Here is a 21048-nt window from a genome sequence, read left to right as displayed (position 1 = left end):
ATGAATGCATACCACATGAAATGATTGCTTCCTTAAATCCTCTCAAATATGTTTCTACAGGATTCCTGTTAACTTCTGCATAGTCTTGGGAGTGTCTGTTATCTGGTGGTCATTCTTGTGTGGTAACAGAATGAGCTAAGGCTGGTTTTCTAATTACCTTGGGCCTCTCCTCTTCATTTTCAACAGAAGTTGTGACCTCATTTCTTTTTCCGTGTGTAAAGGATCATAGATTTAAGGTTAGCCTGCGCAGTGTAGTAAAATCTAGTCCCAAAATAATAAAAAAAAAAAGTAGAGACTATCTTCTATCTCCTTATCAGGCATAGGCAAAGAAACCCATAAAAAGCAAAAAAAAAAAAAAAATTAATAGTCTATTTTATTATGACTAAAAACCTTGTTGCCAAGAATAGTGGCACACACCTGTCATCCTAGCCTGGATTTGTAGTCAGTGTGGTTCTCTACCATGAGATCTTGTCTCAAAAACACAAACAAAAATAAAAGCCACAATCCAGGGCTGGAGAGATAGTTCAGTGGATAAGAGACCTGGCCTCTCTTCCAGAGGTTCTGAGTTCAATTCTCAGCATCCACATAGTGGCTCACAACCATCTATAGTGAGATCTGATGCCCTCTTCTGGCATAAAGGTGTGCATGCAGACAGAGCACTCATACATGAAATAAATAACAAATATTTTTTTTGTTTTGTTTTGTTTTTCGAGACAGGGTTTCTCTGTGGTTTTGGAGCCTGTCCTGGAACTAGCTCTTGTAGACCAGGCTGGTCTCGAACTCACAGAGATCCGCCTGCCTCTGCCTCCCAAGTGCTGGGATTAAAGGCGTGCGCCACCACCGCCCGGCAACAAATATATTTTTTACAAAAAAAAGATTCAATGATTCACTGGGTGGTGGTGGCACACACCTTTGATCCCAGCACACAGGAGACAGAGGCAGGATGATATCGGTGAGTTCAAGGCCAGCCTGGTTACAGAGACAATTCTAGGACAGCTAGCTACACAGAGAAACTCTGTCTGGAAAAATCAAGCAAACAAAACAAAACAAAAAACAAAAATAAAAAGTCAAAATAACAAACAAGAACCTCAAACCACCAAAATCAACAATAAAAACACTGCTCTGCTAAAGACATTGCTTAGAGACGAACAGCATCCTCACATACTAAGTCTGCTTGTTGGGAGACAATGTCTTACTAGTATCTAAAATACATAAAGAGCCCTTAACACTCTAGAAGAAAACAACTTAAGTATCAGCAAAGCTGGAACAGACTCCTCATCAAAGCAGATATGCAAACAACATACACAGAAATGACCACGACAACTAGTCATTTGCAAGTTTAAATTAAAACCACAACAGCACATCCCTGACACATCCATTGGAGTGGTTGGCACACACCCACAGACCCTGAGCCCCAAACAGCACTGCCTCCAAGTCAGCAACGCCAAGCGCTGACAGAGTTCTTAGAGCAATTGAAATCACACATTACTAGCAAGAGACTAAGCACTGAAAAGCGTCTAGAATCACATTGAAAACCAGACCTTCGCTGGTCAAGCTGTTTCTGACAAAGGCCCCAGGGCAGCTCCATCTTTTCTCCTTTCTCACAGTCTTAGATTTCAGTGGCCAGTTCTGACTGCAAGCGCCAAGTCTCTAAGTCATCCCCAGTCTTCTATTTCCTGGACACATCTCACGTTTCTGGCAGCAGATGGCCACAGCCAGACCCTCTTATCCTTGCCTCACACTCTGAGTAAACTTCCTAAAATCCCTGTCTCAGCAAAAGGGACAGTATGAAGGCTGTTCTGACCCCAGCATGTCACATATGCTTCCTCAGAGCAGGTCATGGTGGCATGTTTGTAATGCTGGCACTTGGCAGGTAGAGGCAAGAGGATCAATAATTCAAGTTATCCTGGGCAACACGGTAAGTTCAGGCACAGCCTGGGGTACATGAGACTCCATCAGACACACAAAGTACGTGCATGTGTGTCTATGAATGTTTCTTGGCAGATTCCATCCTCTTTCTCTCTCTTTTTTAAAAGATTTATTTATTTATTACTTATACAGTGTTCTGCCTGCTTGTATGCTTGTATATCAGCAGAGGGCACCAGACTCATTATGGATGGTTGTGAGCCACCATGTGGTTGCTGGGAATTGAACTCAGGACCTCTGGAAGAGCAGCCAGTATACTTAACCTCTGAGCCATCTCTCCAGCCCCCAGATTCCATTCTCTTAAGAAAAGGCCTGCAGAGGCTGGGGAATAACACAGAGGCTCAGTGTCCATCAAGGTTTTTGCTTAGTTTTGTTTTCTTCTCAGAGTCAGGGTCTCATTAAGTAGCCCTAGCTGCCCTGGAACTCACTCTGTAGACCAGCCTGACCTCAGACTCACAGAGATCCTCCTGCCTCTGCCTCCGGAGTGCTGGGATTGAAGCATGTGCCTCCATGCCCGGCTACCCATCAAGTTGATAAAATGATGTGCACATAGGTTACTTATGGTTTATTGGCCTTTGAACCATCCAGCTTTAGACTGTGGTTCCACCAGTCACTGATAGCTATAAAATTGATTTCAGCATTATTTGTACAACTTTGCTTTGTTTATGGAGGGGATTTCTGGAGCCATAGCTGGCTGAAAGCATCAATACCATGACATCAGTTAGTTCTGACTGGGCAGTAGTGAAGAGGATGCAGTCACCTTCAGGGTCAGGATGCAGGCAGTTAACTCACCTTTGTTCACACTGCCCCTAATGGGACTTTGAGCTGTAGCGTAATCATCAATTTGGAACATTCTGTGCTCTTGCATTTTAGGGAAACTTTCCTTATTTCTCACATTTTCATGACTAGAGGAACCCAAAGATATTCCAAAGTCCTTTGGAACCATTAGAATGCCAGCGGCTTCTAGGCCCAGCTCCCAACACTATGCCCCCGGATGACTCTGTGTTGCAAACTAAGATATGAAACTGAGTTACTTCATTCAAAATCCCGTCCCATATGGTACTCCCTAATTTTTATGGAAGATCCGGAGGTTTACTGGAGGAGGCTGGCAGCGTGGCTGCAGTTGCCCTGTCTCATCTGGCCGCCATTCTCCCAGCCTGGCGGGAGCAACAGTTATAGCCCACGGATTACACAGCTGGGCCCTGCTGACGCGATGCTTGCACAGCGGTGATGCGCGTGCCTTCATGGTCCTGGGACGTCCTGGATATTTCCTCTGGACCTTTTCACTTGAGTCTCAGTTTAGAATTTCTGGGTTCCAAAAAACAGATGCCAGTGGATGAAGAAATGCTTGTCATGCAAGCACGAAGACCCAAGTTACAGCCCCAGAACCATTGTGAAAAGCTTGGACGTGGTGGTGTGTGTGATCCCAGTGCCGGCGGTGCAGACACAGGCAGGTGGCTGGAGCTCACCGTCTAGCCAGTTAGCCTACGTGGTGAGCGCCAGGCCAGCGAAGACCCTGCCTAAGGAAAAAAAAAGTGGACAGTGTTCCTGAGGAATGACATCAGAGGTCATAGCCTATGACCTCTACACACATGTACATATGTACATTTGCACACACAGGAACATACAGGAAGTAGAGGTCAGAAGCTATATGGAGGGTCAGGGTCTTCTCGGCCTTTAACCAGCTGGTACCATCTCTGTTTGGTGTCCAGGAACCATGTGGGGACGGAGGAGATACTGCAGACGCGGTCAGTGGACCTCACCTGTGCAGAGAAGATGCTGTTCAGAGCCTGTGTGCCCTTGGCTGCAGCCGGTGTTGCCTGTAGACAGTCTCGTCTTTGAACACTGCTCAGACTGTCTCATCACAGGTGATGTCCTTCCTGCTACACCAATATTTGTCAATTGCTTTTCTATGATAGCCCCTCAATAATTCTATGTCATCTCCTCTGTGCCCTTTTGGTGCAGAGCCTGGGGATTTGTACACACTCCGCAAACGTTCTTCCTCTGAGCCACATCACCAGCCCAAGGTTGTCTTTTAAAGACTGATAGTTTTATTCTGTGGCTAATGGACTGGGCAGGGTTAGGGAAGACGGACTTTTGTAAGCAATCAGCTCATCATACATGCTTTTGGTAAGCTTGTGAGGTTGAATTTGGAAATAAGGGTGTAGACCATGTTAGCTGTCTATTGCCATATTACCATTGCTCAACACATTATGCTGCAAAGCAACAGACCTTAATTTATGTGGTTTTGAGGGCCTGCCTTGTGGTTCTAGTTCAGGTCTCTTATAAGGTTTCAGTCAAGATGTTATCTGGGACTTGGGTCATCTGAGGGGCTCACTGGGGCTGTACACTCTCAGGCTGTTGGCTGGACGCCTCAGTCCCCAGTATTCTCATGATGTGGAGCCGACTTCTCCCAGTTTGTGGTGGACTGAATAAGAATGGCCCCATAGGTTCACATATTTGAGTGCTCAGTCACCAGGGAATGACTCTTTAAGGATTAGCAGGATTCGAAGGTGTGACCTTATTGGAGGAAGCATGTCTCTGTGTCACAGGGTGGTAGTGATGGGCTTTGAGGTTTTCAAAATCCTATACCCAGTCCAGTTTCTTTCTCTTGGCCTGTGGATCAGGAGGTAGCTCTCAGCTACTGATCTGGCTCCATGCCTGCTACCATGCTCCCTGCCATGATGATAATGAACTAAATCTCTGAAACGATACACCAGCCCCCCATTAAATGTGTTCCTTTATAAGAGTTGCGGTGGTCACGGCGTCCCTTCACAACAGCAGGGTTCTGACTAAGACACAGTTGCTCAGGGTGGGGCAGAGGAGGTCAAGAAGCCGACTGGCTGTAAGGCCAGCTTGGGAAGTCAGCCCTGCCACCCAGCCATGTCTCGGGAGGAGACCCCTGAGACAGTGACATTATCATAGTCATGCCTATAGTGCTAAGACTGTCAGGAGGTAGAGAGCACCAGCGGCACTGTGAAGCCCAGCCTCCCGAGCCTGGACTAAGGGCTTGCACCTCTGCTGCCTGGCCTCTCACATTGGAACTTCATCTCACGGCAGCTGCCACAGCCTTCGTGAATGACTTTTGTACATCTTTCCAACTCGTTGATCACCCTTTAGGGTTTGTGTCTTGTCTGTGGATGCGTAATTTTATTTATGATGTTTTGACTTTTCTGAATTTCATTCATGTATAAGAGGAAAGTTGGACATTATTTGGGGGACTTCCCTGGACCTGTGCTTGGTTCTAGTCAATGCCTGTGTGACACCCAGCACAACCTTGTGCTTTGTCTAAGGTTAACTCTTTGAGATTAAAAAGTAATCTGCGCTTTTTTGAAACTTCTAGAAATTCAAGGTTTATAGGCAATGTGCGTGCTTCCCCACCTCTCCCTACTCCATAGATTGATCATTACTGAAGCTCAGTACGCAGCCTTTGGAGCCTTTATCTGTGTACTTTGTTGACAGTGTATGTTCGTCACTACTAGGCAGAGATCTTTTGCATTCGAGGCAAGCACTTCTTTAACACTGACCTGTCTTAGAGTGTCTATTGCCATAACAGAACACCACTTCCATAAACGTCTTGGGAAGGAAAGGGTTTATTTCTTTTTGCTGCTTACAGTCCACCATCCAGGGAGGTCAGGACAGGAGCCTAGAGGCAGGCGCTGAAGCAAAGGTCACAAAGGAGCTTTCTCAGCCAGCTTTCTCCTAGCATCCAGGACCAGAGACCAGGGCAGCACTGGCCATGGCGAGCCGGACTCCCTCACACCAATTATCAATCAAGAAGAATGTGAGACAGGTGTGCCTTTCAAGTGAGCCGCTTTCTTACCAAATGATTCTAGCTTACGTCTCGTTGACATCAAACATGCCAGTCAAAGCCCTCTTTAAAAAAACAAACAAAACAAAGCAAAACTCCAGCTTTTTGTTTTGAGGCAGGGTCCACTAAATTGCCCAGGTTGGTCTTGAATGGTCTCTGTAACCCAGGCATGCTTTAAACTCCTGCCTCAACGTGCTAAGTAGTGGGGTGACAGCCTGTACCCCTCGGCCTGATACTGGTAGATGGTTTAATGTTTAGGGATATCACTGTCTATGAAGAGAACACTGACAAACACACATTTTATTTAATGTTCATTTTTATGAACATATTCACAACAGTTCCATGCTTGCCTATCAAGTCCAGGACATAAACCTTATTATAGTTAGGCTTAAATCTGCCAGAGTGAAACATAGGAGGCCGAGGCAGGAGGATTGCATTTTTGAGATCATCTTGGGCTACACAGGGAGAGCCTGTCTCCAAGTAAACCAACCCCAAATTATATATAAGTCTATTTTAAAACTCTACCCCAGTGGTTCTCAACCTGTGGGTCGCGACCCCTTTGGGTCAATTTGTAACAATGAAGATACATTCTGTATATCAGATATTTATATTATGATTCATAACAGTTACAAATTCACAGTTCTGAAGTAACAACGAAAATAATTTATGCTTGGGGGTCACCACAACATGAGGAACTGTATTGAAGGCTCACTGCATTAGGAAGGCTGAGAACCATGATCATATGGCTTTAGTTCATTGCTCCGTTTTTGGTTTACTTGTTCTTGCTTTCTCTAGGAGTAAGACACTTGCTGTTAAGAGGCAGGGGCTCCTGGTACCACTCACAGTGGACCCAAACTCTTGGGTCAAGTGAGCATTCTGATTAAAGTCCAAGGTCACTAAAACACTTCCCTTAATGTTTTCTTTGAGTTATTGAAATCTTGTCAGCTCTCTCAGAGAATAGTGTGTACTGTCCTCAGCTCTGCGCGGCCTGGGAGCTGGGTTCTTTTAGAAACTGCTTGTGGTTGGGGATCTGATATTTTCCATAAAACTTCCGCTGCCTCGATTTGGTGTGCGTGCGCGTGTGTGTGTGTATGCGCGCGCGCGCGCGCGCGTGTGTGTGTGTGTGTTCTTTATCTTCCTCGTAAGCTTTTCGTTTTCACTCCAAGTTTTCCTCTGAAATGTATTCATTTCTATCTGTCTGGCCAGGGTTATGGAGCCCTCGTTCTGTTGTTATGGGGTGTGTTGTAGTGTCTTGCTCTTTGAGTACCATGAAAGCGAGCTGCGAGCCTAGTTAATTCTTTCTGATGCTTAATGGGGGATCCACCAGGGTCTTCTGAGGGAGGAGGGCTGTGTTTGCACACTGATGCATCTCGAAGAACAGTTGACTACCTCTGAATCTTAGGGCCTCTTTTCTTCTTGATAAGGGTGTAGAAGGCCCAGTCTGGCTAACTGTTTAGAATGTTTTCCTACCGAGTTATCATATATGAGCACATGTGCCCTTCAGTCCTTCTGGGTTTTAGAAGTAGTTCAGTGTTTTCCAGATCTAGTTGGCTCACATACAGGTCTCTGTTTTTATCTGTTTACCAATGGAAATAAATGTATCTTGGTCTCTATAAACAGCTACATATTTAGAAGAAATACAAACATGTAATACTACTCCTTTTTAATTAAAACCTATAAAGATGCCCAAAGTCATAATTATTCACTCCTTTTTGTATTAAAAAAAAACACTGAAAAGATTTATTTAGTTTATGTGCATGACAGTTTTTGCCTGAATGCTTGTGTGTGAGGTCAGAAAGGGGTTCAGATCCCCTGGAATGCAAGTTACAGATGGCTATGAACCACCCGTGGATGCTGGGAACTGAACCCAGGTCTTCTGGAAGAGCAACAAGCGTTCTTAACTCCCGAGCCATCTCTCCAGTCCCTTTTCCTTGTGAGCTTAGCCTTTAACAAATGAACTATCTTCAGCCCCAAAATACCTTCCTGTAAGGGCTGGCAGTAACTTTCCCTTTTGAGTGGTATTGTGAATTCAGACCTACACAGACTAATCACGGTGGACACACTTGGTGTTTCCTTTCCAGTCCCCCAGCCTTCTTGCCTGTGTCAAGCAGCTTGTGGTTATTTGGGTGTCTGTCCTTGTTCTGCATTCTGGGCTGGTTCCTGACAAGGTTGAAAGAATCGCAGTGTTTCTATTTCTCTTTTTCACTTAATGGTTTCAGGGAGGGTACTCAGTTTTGTGAACATTGTCAGAATAAAAAGAATAATGTGAACATTGTCAGAATAAAATTGGAGTTTTCTATCTTTTCCCTTGCCAAACCCTAAGTAAATGAAGTTGAGAGGCCTTGTGGGGAGAAGTCGTAGGAATGTTGCTTGTCACAGGAACTATGGCTGGGAAACAAACCAAGACCCCTGCAATAGAATAAGTGCTCTTAGCTACTGAGCCATCTCTCCATCCAAATCAGGGGGTTTCTTAATCTCTGCCAAAACTACATATATATTTGCCCTATAAATTCCACCTTCAGGATTTTGTACCATTGATGTATTTGCCTATGAATAAGTACTAGATTTATAGCTATAAGCAAAAAATAGTTGCAGAAGATTGCTAATAACTCAAATATCTATTTATAAAGGGCTGGTAGAGTATGCTATGTCAAAACATCAGCAACCTTCAAAGATGAGTGAGATCTTTATGTGTTAATATGAAATAATTTCCTGATTTGTGTTAAAATGTGGGAAAAAAAACCCAAAAAACAAAACACAGAGGTGTATATCAGCTTGGGAGCGTTCTTAGGACCAACAGATAGAGGCAGCCGCTGTCCTTCACAGACTTATTCCCATGGACTTCGTTTGCTCAGTTAGCTTTATAATACTCTGGCCAGAACAGCATCAAAGGTTACTTTGTTATTCTTTAATAGCCACATGGCCTGAAAGTCATCTGTGCAGAGCAAGGAGTGTATAAATTGTGCTATCATGTGTGAGACAAAGACAGACAGAGTGTTATAGCTGGGTGTTCACCTAAGAGAAGGCCACCAGGGTTGGCGCTTTATGAATTTGAAGTTTTTATTGAGTCACACAGACCCAGTCAGGAGCATGCACTTTTGTACTACCAGGACAGAGGCAGTGCTGAACTGAGTGAGCGGGCTGAGTGGGGGTTAGAAAGGTAAACCCCACAGGGTTGGTGCCTCCTTTTGACGTAGCTGCAATGGCTGTTAGCAAGCATGACTGGATATGAACTTTTAATAAGAATAGGGCATAGTTGTATCACCAAGGGCTCACTCTGATCAGGAAACCACTTCCAGAAGCAGAACAATGCGGGTTAGCAGAAGTTCCTGTAAGTACCGCGTGCCTGAGTGTAATGCTAACCTCAGTTTAACAGGAGGTCAGGCCAGGATTTAGCAAATATGCTGCTCTCATTTCAGTGGGAGGCTTATATTAGCTTGGGACATGCACAGGACAGACTTATGCCCATTGACTTCATTTGTTTAGTTAGATTTATAATACTCTGGCCAGAACAGCACCAAAGGTTATTTTAATAGTCGCATGGCTGGAAGGTCTTTTGTGGACCCTCGTCTCCTCAGGAGAAGGATGTGTTTATAGTGCAGTTTCAGCTCAGTGGGTTTTAGGGGCAATAGCAACAACAACAACAACAAGAAGGAATGAGTAAGTCACGCTGGGATGTGGTCCAGGCCTAGAAGGCGCTCCTGTCAGTGGGTGATACAGACTCACAGCTGATCACAGCAGCAACTGGGATGCAGCAGGAGTGCCTCTGAGGGGCAAGCAATGGGCAAGCTGCCTATCTCTGGTGAGGGGGGTGGGGTGGGGAAGACATTTCCCTGAGAAGCTGCAGTCTCTTCAGGATTTGGAAGGACGAGCAGAGCTGACCCAGAGTACAAGTTTATCCAGCAAACAGCGAGGGCCTGTGGTGGTGGTTCTGGGCAATGCAGGGCTTCAGTCCAGAAAGTAGCGGTGGGAATGTGGGGTTTTATTTTGCAGACATCAGGAGGCAGAGGCTTTAAAACTTTTAAAGGTTTGAGCCCAGAGCCTGCCTCAGGATGGGCAAAGTGTGCAGAGTTGCTGGAATTGGGTGGCTAAAATATACATCCTTCAAATGCTGTGGAGTAGCTTCATCCTTCCCTGCAACCTTATTATTATCTTTTTTTTTTTTTTTTTTTTTGGTTTTTCAAGACAGGGTTTCTATGTGGTTTTGGAGCCTGTCCTGGAACTAGCTCTTGTAGACCAGGCTGGTCTCGAACTCACAGAGATCTGCCTGCCTCTGCCTCCCGAGTGCTCCTTATTATTATCTTTAGACGTAGGTGATCCAACTTGTGATGTTTAGCCACCATACATACACACACACACACACACACACACACATATATATATGCAGAGAGAGAGAGAGAGAGAGAGAGAGAGAGAGAGAGAGAGAGAGAGAGAGAGAGTTTAGGCGAGTGGCACTTTCTAGCCCCTTCCTCTAGAGTCAGCCAGGGTCTTTTCATTCTGCCTTCTTGTTGGACCAGATGTTGAGTGTTTCTTGCATTTTTTTTTTTCAACTCCCCATCTACGTCTCCTTCTTATCTTGCTCTCACCAAAATGACTTTTGGGAGCTCTGCTTTGGCCAGGGCCCCGCCTTTTTTGGGGCTGCAGCTAGGCTTCCCGGAGGTGGTGGGGGCCACAGCACGTGTCAAGGTGGGGTTGATTGGCAATGTGTCAAGGTGGGGTTGATTGGCGATGTGCCACCCTCTGCTCAACCCTAAACAAGACTTCTGAAGGGTGGGGCCTTGGCTCTCTTATTTAGCGCATCTACCCCTCTTGACTCTCAGAAGGGAGAAAACTACATCCGCAAGATGGGTGTCTTCTGCATCCGTGTCTCCACTGGGTGCTCGCTGTACGCGGGCTCCATAGACAAAGTCCACCTGTGGCTGGTGGGCGAGCATGGAGAAGCATCTCTCGGGATGCTGCCAGCACCCCAACGGAACTCGGTGAGCTTCACAGAGCTGAGGCTAGGCTGGCAGGGGGTAGGGTGGGAGAGTGTGGGGGGGTAGAGGGTGGGTGGGGGAGGGCAAGGCCAGAGAAATCCCAAGGAGCCCTGTGCTGGTTCCTTACCTCCGCAGAAGGCTCTCACAGCCCTGGAAAGCAAAGCACATGCACAGAGGCATTCCGTGAGCGCTCAGTAGGTGTTGGCGGCTGCCTGGCAGGCATAGTCCTGCGTGTCCCTCATTTCACAGAACTCCACGGGACAACTATCTGTACTGCCGGCTGTCGGACCTCTCTATTTTTAGAAGTTAGAATTTCCCATCTTCTCTGCAGATACTGGATCTTTAATCTTAGGGCAGAGTGGGTAGGAAGGAGGGTATGGAGTGCACAATACTCTGTGCTGTCCCCTGTTTATATGTGGCTGGTCTTGCTTTCCTTTTCTTCTTACGACTCTCAAATCCGTCCAGATCTGGATGCTGTCTTATGTTCACTTCAAAGGAAGATAGAGAAATAAGGCACTTACTGGGCTTCTCCTTGTCTTGCCCTTCATCTATACAAGTGTTGAGCAAGCTGGGTCAGTTCTGTTCCCCAAGCATTTCACCTGAGTTTTGCCCAGTCCTTGGCCACCAGCGAATGTCCCCTAGACCTGCTAGACCCCAGGTCACCTTGAACTCTCCCCAGTCCATTCCTACTTTAAAACAACCTGCCTGTTAAAGCCTTCCAAGGTCTCCAGTTCTTCCTCTGTACTAACTGCCAAACTTCTTGTTTATTCTATGTCCCTCAGGATCTGGTCTTGTATGGTTTCCCAGCCCTAGCTTCACGGCCCAGGTGTCATGGAGGCTTGGGGCAGGGCACGAAGACACAGGCGCAGGGGACAGTCAGGCTGGCTGAAGGAGGGTCCTTTTAGCCTCTTCTCTCTCCATGGACTCTGCCTGGTGTCTACTCATCCCTGACCTCGTTCTCTCTATCCGACCCTCTCTTCAGTCCAGGTTTCGGCTTAGAGACCATCCTCTAGAAATTCTGGCTCAGCCTACACGGAATTCCTATGGATCATTTGCTTTGGTGGGGTCTCCCATCTCACCTGTGCTCTCACTGGGCTTCAGGCAGGGTTTCACCCGCCCCCAGCCTACCTCCAAGGGGATAAAGGGAAGGAAGGAGAGAGAGGGTACCTTTTCATCTTCTGTCCCCAGCGCTCTCATCTTGGTTGAGTCGACAACCCAGAGTGATGCTGTGGGGCCCTGCTAGGGTGTGCTCCCTTTCTCTTTCTGGCTTCCTTCGCTTGGCTTTCCCTGTGGCCCAGTGGAAGCAGAACTCAGCCTGGACACCCTGTCCTCTGCCCCTTGTGTTTGCCTGCAGGAGGTGGAATTCCAGGTGGATGTGCCAGAGCACCTGGGGCCCCTGCTGTTCGTGAAAGTGCAGAAACTCCATTACTTTCTGGATGACGCCTGGTTCTGCAACTGGATCTCTGTGAAGGGCCCGGGAGACCAGGGAGCAGAGTACAGGTTCCCCTGTTACCGATGGGTGCAGGGCACCCGCATCCTGAGCCTCCCTGAGGGCACCGGTGAGCAGAGGGGTGAAGCCTCAGTTATGTGAGGAAGACCAGGCAGGGTGGGAACTGGAGTCTGGAGGTGTGTGTGTGTGTGTTGTTTGTTTTAAAGGAGTTGTCAAAGAAGTGTGTTGCTGGAGCTGGCCCAGGTGCCATGGAGGCTCTGGGGAGGGGCGTGCAGCTGCAGGCACAGGGGACAGCCCGAGGTGGCAGGGACCAGAGAGAGGCTCCCAGTAGACATCCCAGAACGCCTCCCTCCTCCACATCTAGGCTGCACTGTGGTTGAAGACACTCAAGGCCTGTTCAGGAAGCATAGGGAAGAGGAACTGGAAGAGAGAAAGAGTCTGTACCGGTGAGCCCGACCCCGGTGAGCCACGGTGATGAGCTGGGCAGCTCCTGTAGAGCCCAGGCTGACGTCGTTTCTGCCCCGCAGGTGGGACAACTGGAAGAATGGCGGTGTCCTGAACGTGGCCGCGACCAGCTTGTCTGACCTCCCTGTAGATGAGCGATTTCGAGAGGACAAAAAAGTTGAATTTGAAGCTTCGCGGGTTTGGGGGTAAGAGCCAGGGTGCCTGGTGTGAGGGGAGGTGAGCTGGTCTAGCCTGTGGCACAGTCACTGTATGGTTTGGTTCTAAGTATAACTGTTGAGCCCTTTCTCCCATTCTTCCCTGAAGGAAAGCAGATGTCCTTCTCAACTTTCCTATAAATTCTCTGACCTCCTGGAAAGACCTAGATGACTTCACATGGGTTTTCAAGCTTGGCCGCACCAAACTGGCTGGTTAGTTCACTTACTCCAACATCACTCTTACCCCCAAGTCCTTCCCAGTGCAGGGTGATGAGAAAACTGGGTTGCGGGTGGGGGCAGAGGCTTTTGTCACTCTGGTAAATCTGGGCCAAGCTGGGATGATTTGGCGGGTATGGGAAGGACCAGGAACGTGGATCTTAGATACACTCACCTCCCATCCCTAGAGCGGGTTCGAAGCTCCTGGAAAGAGGATGCTTTCTTTGGGTACCAGTTTCTCAATGGTGCTAACCCCATGGTGCTGAGGCGATCTACTCAACTTCCTTCCCGTCTGGAATTCCCTCGGGGGATGGAGAAGCTGCAGGCCGAACTGCACAAGGAGCTGGAGGTGTGAACACGGGAGCCCTAGAGAGACCAAGCAGGCAAGCGGAGGCAGCGCTGTGCCAGCCGTTGCTGCTCTCAGATTCACTGTGGAGTCTCAGAACTCCCTGCTGGTTGTCAAGAGGGGGATCCTGCAGGCGAAATCCTAGACAGATCTGGAGAAACGGAGAGCCGTGACTTTCCTACCACAGGAGAGTGGATGGCGGAGGATGGAGTCTTAGTCGGGGTAGAGACAAACTGAAAGTTGGGAAATGGTCCTCGAGTTCATGGGTCCAGAGGGATGCAGGGTAAGGGGATCCAGGTCAGGGCTGGTGTTGTTAATTAGGAGCGAATATGGGACAGAGACAACATTCACGGGGCAAGACAGACCCCGCCCCTCTGCTGAGCCCACTGGCGTCTCTCTTTCCATCCAGAGGCAGCCATCATTCTGACAGTTAGTGTCAGGTGACTGCAGGAAACAGGTCGATTTTCTTTTTTCTCCTCTCTTTGTTGGGCACCCAGGGTGGGAAGAAGCCTCTCCATGCCAACAGCAGCCCCCATTTCCCTCCCTATGCAGGAAGGCACTCTATTTGAAGCCGATTTCTCCCTTCTGAATGGGATCAAGGCCAATGTCATCCAAAGCAGACAGCAGTACCTGGCTGCCCCTCTCGTCATGCTGAAGCTGCAGCCAGATGGGCAACTCTTGCCCATGGCCATCCAGGTGAGTGGCCTCCTCTGATGAGCCTGCTGCCCAGGTTCTCTCTCCCTTCTCCGTAGTGCCATTCCCTAAGCACCGAGGAGGCACCAGAGGAGATGGGCAGGCTCTGACTTTAAGGGTGTGTGGCTGGAAGAGACAGGCTCCTTAGCTGTGTAAGCTCCGATGCCAAGGATAGGACCAGTCCAGGAAGGATCCTGGGAAGAGTGTTGGGGGGATGGGTGGCCTCTATCCCCAGAGCCCTAGGAGGAGAAGGCGGGAGACTTCTGGGGATTGCACCGAGATGAGAAAGGCCAGCTAAGCTGAGCTCAGGAGGTGGAATGTGGACCACTGGGAAAGGCGCTCCTCCACATTTTCAGTGTTAGAATGGATAGAAGAAGGGGGTTACTAATGCTGGGTTTAGGGTCTCAAGTTAAGACTTGGGGGGCAGTCCCAGGTGAGTAGAAGTCATAGGGAAGAAGAGGAGGTGGAACAGAAGGAGAATCAACTGAGCTAGAGTCAAGGACACAGGGAAAGTGGGAGTCAGGTAGGTTTCTCCAGAAACAGAACACTGAGGCCAGAGAGACACCCACGTAGGCTTTGGTCCTGCCAATCTTGAGGTCATGAGGACACATACAAATCCTCTAACTAGCAGCTGAAACCTGGAGACTCACCTTTGTGAATAGGAGGAGTTGAAAGATGAGGGAGAGGCCAAGATTTCTGCACAAGTGTGGGATGGAGGAGAGAGGGATCGCTGAGCCTCTAACTCACAGCTCCTCACTCAACACTCTGGCTTTGCTCCAGCTTGAACTGCCCAAAACTGGATTGGACCCACCGCCAATTTTTACACCCGCGGATCCCCCAGTGGACTGGCTCCTGGCCAAATGCTGGGTCCGTAGCTCTGACATACAGCTGCATGAGATACAATCTCATTTCCTGAGAGGACACCTGATGGCTGAAGTCTTTTCTGTGGCCACCAGGAGGACCCTGCCTTCAGTGCACCCTGTTTTTAAGGTAATGTCTTATTCATTTTGTTCTGCCTGTGTTTCTCTCTGCCCAAGACACATTTTTGCCCCTGAAGCGTCCCTCTGTGGCATCTCAGGGTCCAGGGAAGTAAGATGAGTGGTGGAGATGAACGAGCAAGGGAGTGGGAGGTGGTCTCCTCTACATTTCAATGATGATATTAATTCCCAAGGGGGTGTGATGAAGGTAATTCCCAAGAAAAGATGTAAAGATTGTATTCTTTTAATATACAAAACATAAATATACACACAGTACAATAATAGTTGCAAATGACTTAGAGATTCCATCCAATCAGAGAAGACCGTGCACAACCACTACAGATTCCTTACAGCTGTCTTTGAAAGGTTCTGAAGCTGTAGCCTAAGGCAACAAGAGTAGCCTGGTTGACTACAGCCAATTAGAGCAAAGAGCTCATCCATTAAAAAAATGGGTATTGGATGTCTCTACTCAGAACTAGTCTAGATGCCAGTGGAAACATCTGATTTTCTGGGAGTTTTATGTCTAGTAAGAGAGAAAAAAAGACGATAATGATTGTATCCAACATCTTGGCCATGATGGACAGTGCAGAGTCAGAGCAGCAGCCTGAGGGTGAGTTTCTTCTGGGGATCAGAAAGACTGTTGAAGAGAAGCCCAGGGAGGGAAAGCCATGTCGGAAGGCAGTAAGTTGACGCCGTGGTACCAGCCAGGCAGCACAGATCAGCACACTCCCAGTGCAGAGGACCAGACTGCAGCCTAGCAGCCGGGCTTCCCTCCTTGTCAAGTTTGTTTCCTGCAGCGACCTGGCCCAGATTTCTTCGGATTTACCCCTCCCACCTCTTCTCCTTCTAGCTTCTAGTTCCTCACCTGCTCTACACCTTGGAAATTAATGTCCGGGCCAGGAGTGATCTGATCGGAGAGAGTGGTTTTTTTGACAAGGTATGGGAACAGAAATGGGTTTCAGGTTCACTCCGTCCTCTGACTTTAGGGCAGCTTGATTTGACTGCATCTGCCTGTCCTTGGTCCTGTAGGCTATGAGCACAGGCGGAGGAGGCCATGTGGATCTTATCAAGCAAGCCAGCGCCTTTCTGACCTACAGCTCACTGTGTCCCCCTGACGACTTGGCTGAGCGGGGGCTCCTGGATGTTCAGTCTTGCTTTTATGCTAAAGATGCCCTGCGACTCTGGGAAGTCATAAATCGGTGAGGCTGATGGACTGCAGGACGGGTATGGGTGCTGCTGCAGGTAGAGAAGACCAGGGGGATAGGAGGTCTGTGCCTTGGTTGGGGGTGGATGCTCTGACTTGGCCATCTGATCAGGGAGCAGAGGGCTTCATTGCTCTTGCCTGACCTTTGCTGGCAGGTACGTGACAGGAATATTTGATCTCCACTACAAGACTGATGCAGCCGTGAGAGATGACCATGAACTGCAGAACTGGTGTCGAGAAATCACGGAGATTGGGCTGCAAGGTGCCCAGAAGAGAGGTAATAGGGGTCCCTGGCATGAGAACTAAGACACAAGTTCTGAGACCTCTCCAGAACCCTCTCTACCTCTGTGGAATCTTCCAGAGGCATTTCAATCCTTAGGAAAACCCTCAAAGGCTTTTCTAGGTGCAGTAGGAACAGTGCTCATAAAAGTTTAAGGCTAACCTCACCCTGAAAGAAAGCTGACCTCCCTCAGAAGCCATCAGCTGTCCATAACTCCTCATTTAGGGTGCGAGGTCTCATGAGCCCCTTCCCACTTTTCTTTATAATGCTGACTTGATGCTGTGTGGGCAACCGGCCACCGTGAGCTCATGAATACACCCACCAGGCCTGTCACACCCGGAAGACACCATTTTCCTCTGTCTCTATCTCCTACAGCCCATCTGCCCTCTCTTTCACCGTGATCCCCAAGCCTTGGGTGGGGTGTGATATAGTTGCCATGGCTCCTCTCTTCCCTCACCGCACCCACTCCCGTGCCAGCTTCCACAAGCTCCTGGCATCCCTCCTCACTCCTCCCTAGGCCTCACTTCTAGCGGCTGTGGTGATGTCACACACTAACCGTCCACACCTCTCGTAGGGTTTCCCATCTCTCTACAGTCTCGGGCTCAGGCCTGCCACTTTATCACCATGTGCGTCTTCACCTGCACCGCCCAGCACTCTTCTGTCCATCTAGGCCAGGTACTTCCAAAAGGGAGGCAGTCAGGAATTTGGGTCCTGTAGCGGGGGAGGGAAATGTGAACATGTGGGCCAAGGGCCTTCGTGTTTAGCCAGCCTTGACCCTAGATCACTGTCTCCCCAGTTGGACTGGTTCTATTGGGTCCCTAATGCACCCTGTACCATGCGGCTGCCACCACCTACCACCAAGGATGCGACAATGGAGAAACTGATGGCCACACTGCCCGACCCTCATCAGTCTACTCTCCAGATAAATGTCGTCTGGCTGCTGGGCAGACGCCAGGCTGTTATGGTGAGAGTCAGCTATTCAGGGTCCAGAGGATGGATTCAGAGGGGAAGCCATGTGCCCTCAACCGGTCGGGGTCACAGGTTCTAAGCTGCTTCGCCCCCCCCCCCTGCATCCCAGGTGCCTCTGGGTCAGCATTCAGAGGAACACTTCTCAAGCCCCGAGGCCAAAGCTGTGCTGATGAAATTCAGAGAGGAGCTGGCTGCCCTGGAAGAGGAAATTGAGATTCGTAATAAGAGCCTGGACATACCCTATGAGTACATGAAGCCCAGCCTGGTGGAAAACAGCGTGGCCGTATGAGCAGCTCCAGCTTTTTCCTGTTTTAGTCACCCCTAGCGAAGCACTGCCCACGCTTGAGTGGTTGCAGTCCTGCCCTCCCAAGCCCCATCCTCTGCCCCTGCAGGACCCCCTCTTAGTGCCAGCTTTCCATTGTCTGCTGCAGTGAACAGTTTGCTTTGGATGTGTTACTCAGGAGAGCCTCTCTTCATCCATCCTCTCTTCTTTTCCTTGCCTATAAGGTAAATAATGGCCGTGCTCAGAGCAGCACACCAGGGACTCAAGAGGGCGATGCTAGCCACTGCTGTACACCTTTTATGAGTTGGACAGACTTCAGACCCGAGTAGAAAAGATGGCTTGGATTAATGATAGAAAAGAGCGTGGATTGAATTATTGTAAATAAAATGTTGGCAAAGATTATGGAGCATCCAGACTGTTCTTCCTTTCTACCTGGGGGGATTTGGAAAAGAGTGTAACCACAGCAATTGCCAAGCTGTTTGGATTCTCAAAATTTTAATTTTACAAATCACTTTGAAAATGTAAATGGAGGAAAACCGGTAAATCTTTCAAAATTGCTTCTGGCTGGAGACGTTTGGCTTCAAGGATGAAGAGACATGTCTATAAGCTATTTCCCATTTGCCAGTTGGGAAGCGCCAAATCAATTTGACGAGTCTAGAAAACCTCATGGTTCTCTTAGTACAGCATGACTTAGCAATGGCTAATTGGGGCATCAGGATGACATTTTGGAAGAATGAACTGGGGGTTTTCTTTTTTCCTATGACAACAACCTGTGTGAATTTAAAGACAAACAGCACAGATAAGGCCAAAGTGTCCCTGTAAGGAAAACAAGTCTGCTTGACCCAGTTCTTAATTCCACGAAAGACATGTGCACTTGATCTGATCTGTGTGGGTGCCTGTGTGTTATTCAGGATAGAACCTAGGGCCCCAGCCCGCTTGGTGAAAGCTCTACCATTGGACTCTACCTTCATTTAACCCTTGGTTCAACTCTCTCTCTCTCTCTCTCTCTCTCTCTCTCTCTCTCTCTCTCTCTCTCTCTCAATTTTAAACAATCTTTTCTCATTTTACATACCAATCCCAGTTTCTACTCCTTCTCCTCCTCCTGCTTCTCACAACACCTCACCTTTCCCAGACCCCACCCCCCATTCACTCCTCAGAGAGGGTAAGGCTTCCCATGGGGAGTCAACAAAGTCTGACACATTACTTTGAGGCAGGACCAAGGCTGTCCCCCAAATATCTATGCTGAGGAAAGTATCCCTCCAAAGAGAATAGGCTTCAAAAAGCCAGTTCAAGCAAAAGGATAAGACCTGGTCCCACGGACAGTGGCACCACAGTCTACCCCAGCCACACATCTGTCACCCACATTCAGAGAACCTCATTTGGTCCTATGAAGGTTCTCCCGCTTTCAGTCTGATAGCTTATGCTGGAGAGGATATGGAGTAAGGGGAACACTCATCCATTGCTGGTGGGAGTGCAAACTTGTACAGCCACTTTGAAATCAGTATGGCGGTTTCTCAGAAAAGTGGGAATCAATCTACCTCAAGACCCAGCAATACCACTCTTAGGCATAAACCCAAAGGACGCTCAATCATGTCACGTGGACATTTGCTTAACTACGTTCATAGCAGCGTTATTCATAATAGCCAGAGACTGTAAGGAACCTAGATGCCCCTCAACTGAAGAATGGATTTTTAAAAATGTGGTACATTTACACAATAGAGTGCTACTCAGTGGTAAAAGACAATGACATTTTGAAATTTGCAGGCTAATGGCTGGAACTAGAAAAAACTATCCTGAGTGAGGCAATCAATTCTTGAAGGAAGAACAGGGAAGACTTGAGGGGTGGGAGTGGAGTGTAATGTTAGACTCTGTGTGATGGAGGAAGGTCATTGGTTAAAAAATAAAGAAACTGCTTGGCCCTCATAGGTTAGAACATAGGTGGGTGGAGTAAACAGAACAGAATGCTGGGAGGAAGAGGAAGTGAGCTCAGATGCCATGCTCTCCTCTCCAGAGCAGACGCGATGAAGCTCTGGCCCAGGATGGACGTAGGCTAGAATCTTCCCGGTAAGCGCACCTTGGGGTGCTAACAGATTATTAGAAATGGGATAAATTAATACGTGAGAATTAGCCAAGAAGAGACTAGATATAATGGGCCAGGCAGTGTTTAAATGAATGCAATTTGCGTGTTGTTATTTCGGGGCATAAGCTAGCTAGGCGACCAGGAGCTGGGGCGGCAGGAACACAGCCCACAGCTCCCCACAACATCTGTGAAAACCTTGAAAGTCAGGGGAACATACTATAGTTTCCATAGCAGAACTAGAGTCTGGCAGTGTAGGTGCTAGGAGGAGCCGTGGGCAGTGGGGTGAGGACCATAAGGCCAGGAAAGTTAAGGCTCCTCTGAAACTGCTGCTGGAGGCTCTTCAGTAACCCAGAGCAGGGTCCTGAAGGGGACACCACAGAAATGCCAGCTTCTCACTGGGAGCCTGCCCCCCCCCAGAGGCCACACCTCCACTGGTCCTTGCTCCTCAGAAACCACACCCTTTTCCTTGGAGTCCTCTATCTCCCTGGAGCCCATGCCCTTCTGGGAGGCTGTGCCCCATTCCTTAGGAGCCACACCCTTCCCCTTGGGTCCCCACATGTTTGGTTCCTTGCTCAATTCTTTTACATTTTTACAGGTTTTCTCCTCAGTCTCTTATAGAGAACAGCCCAAGTCTCCTTGCTTTCTGCAAATAAACTTTGTAGATACTCGGGTTTGTTACAAACGGACTTGTAGAATGAAAGCCAAGAGACCTGGCTTTCATGGGGGTTGACACTAGAGTCAGGTCCTTTAACGTCCCGTGGTTGCTGAGTGGGAAGTGGGGTCATGGCTTATGAGCTGCATTACATGCGTGTATGGAAACATGATTTCTTGCCACAAACATAGCCTGACAAATACATGTTTCTGTCTCTCTGTCCTTCCCTTCTCCTTTCAGCAGGGTCTCTAGGCTGACCTTGACCTTGATCTTCTCTGGCCTCAGCCTCCCAAATCCAGGGTTCACAGCTGGGCATCCCTTTCTAAGGTTAACACGTCTGTTTTCTTATGACAGGTCATTAAGAGTCAGTAAGGCCAGGCATGGTTGTGCACACCATTAATACCAGCTCTCAGGGAGGCAGAGGCAGGTGATCTGTGAGTTCAAGGCCAGCCGGGGCTGCGTAGTGACACCCTGTCTCAAAACAACAACAACAACAACAACAACCCATACCAAGCTTAGCCTCCTG

General features: G+C 48.4%; 1 protein-coding gene across 1 annotated transcript; it reads left to right on the top strand.

Annotated features, from left to right (window-relative positions):
• Nucleotides 1-10571: 10571 nt before the first annotated feature.
• On the top strand, nt 10572-18177 carry LOC130877572 (polyunsaturated fatty acid lipoxygenase ALOX15-like). Its single transcript, XM_057774996.1, has 14 exons — nt 10572-10716; nt 12068-12272; nt 12528-12609; nt 12691-12813; nt 12932-13035; nt 13227-13387; nt 13937-14080; nt 14858-15067; nt 15905-15991; nt 16084-16253; nt 16414-16535; nt 17113-17213; nt 17335-17502; nt 17617-18177. Exons 1-14 carry the CDS (start codon nt 10582-10584, stop codon nt 17794-17796), a joined length of 1992 nt encoding a protein of 663 aa, XP_057630979.1. The 5' UTR covers nt 10572-10581; the 3' UTR covers nt 17797-18177.
• The last annotated feature ends 2871 nt before the right edge of the window (nt 18178-21048 follow it).

This window comes from Chionomys nivalis, chromosome 7 (genome assembly GCF_950005125.1).
Source record: "Chionomys nivalis chromosome 7, mChiNiv1.1, whole genome shotgun sequence".
NCBI lineage: Eukaryota > Metazoa > Chordata > Mammalia > Rodentia > Cricetidae > Chionomys > Chionomys nivalis.
This window is presented reverse-complemented; position numbering and strand designations above follow the sequence as displayed.

Coding starts and splice junctions, on each gene's coding strand:
- LOC130877572 (XM_057774996.1), top strand. CDS start 10,582: ATGGGTGTCTTCTGCATCCGTGTCTCCACTGGGTGCTCGCTGTACGCG. Junction 10,717..12,067: donor CAGCACCCCAACGGAACTCG/GTGAGCTTCACA, acceptor GTTTGCCTGCAG/GAGGTGGAATTCCAGGTGGA. Junction 15,992..16,083: donor AGAGTGGTTTTTTTGACAAG/GTATGGGAACAG, acceptor TTGGTCCTGTAG/GCTATGAGCACAGGCGGAGG.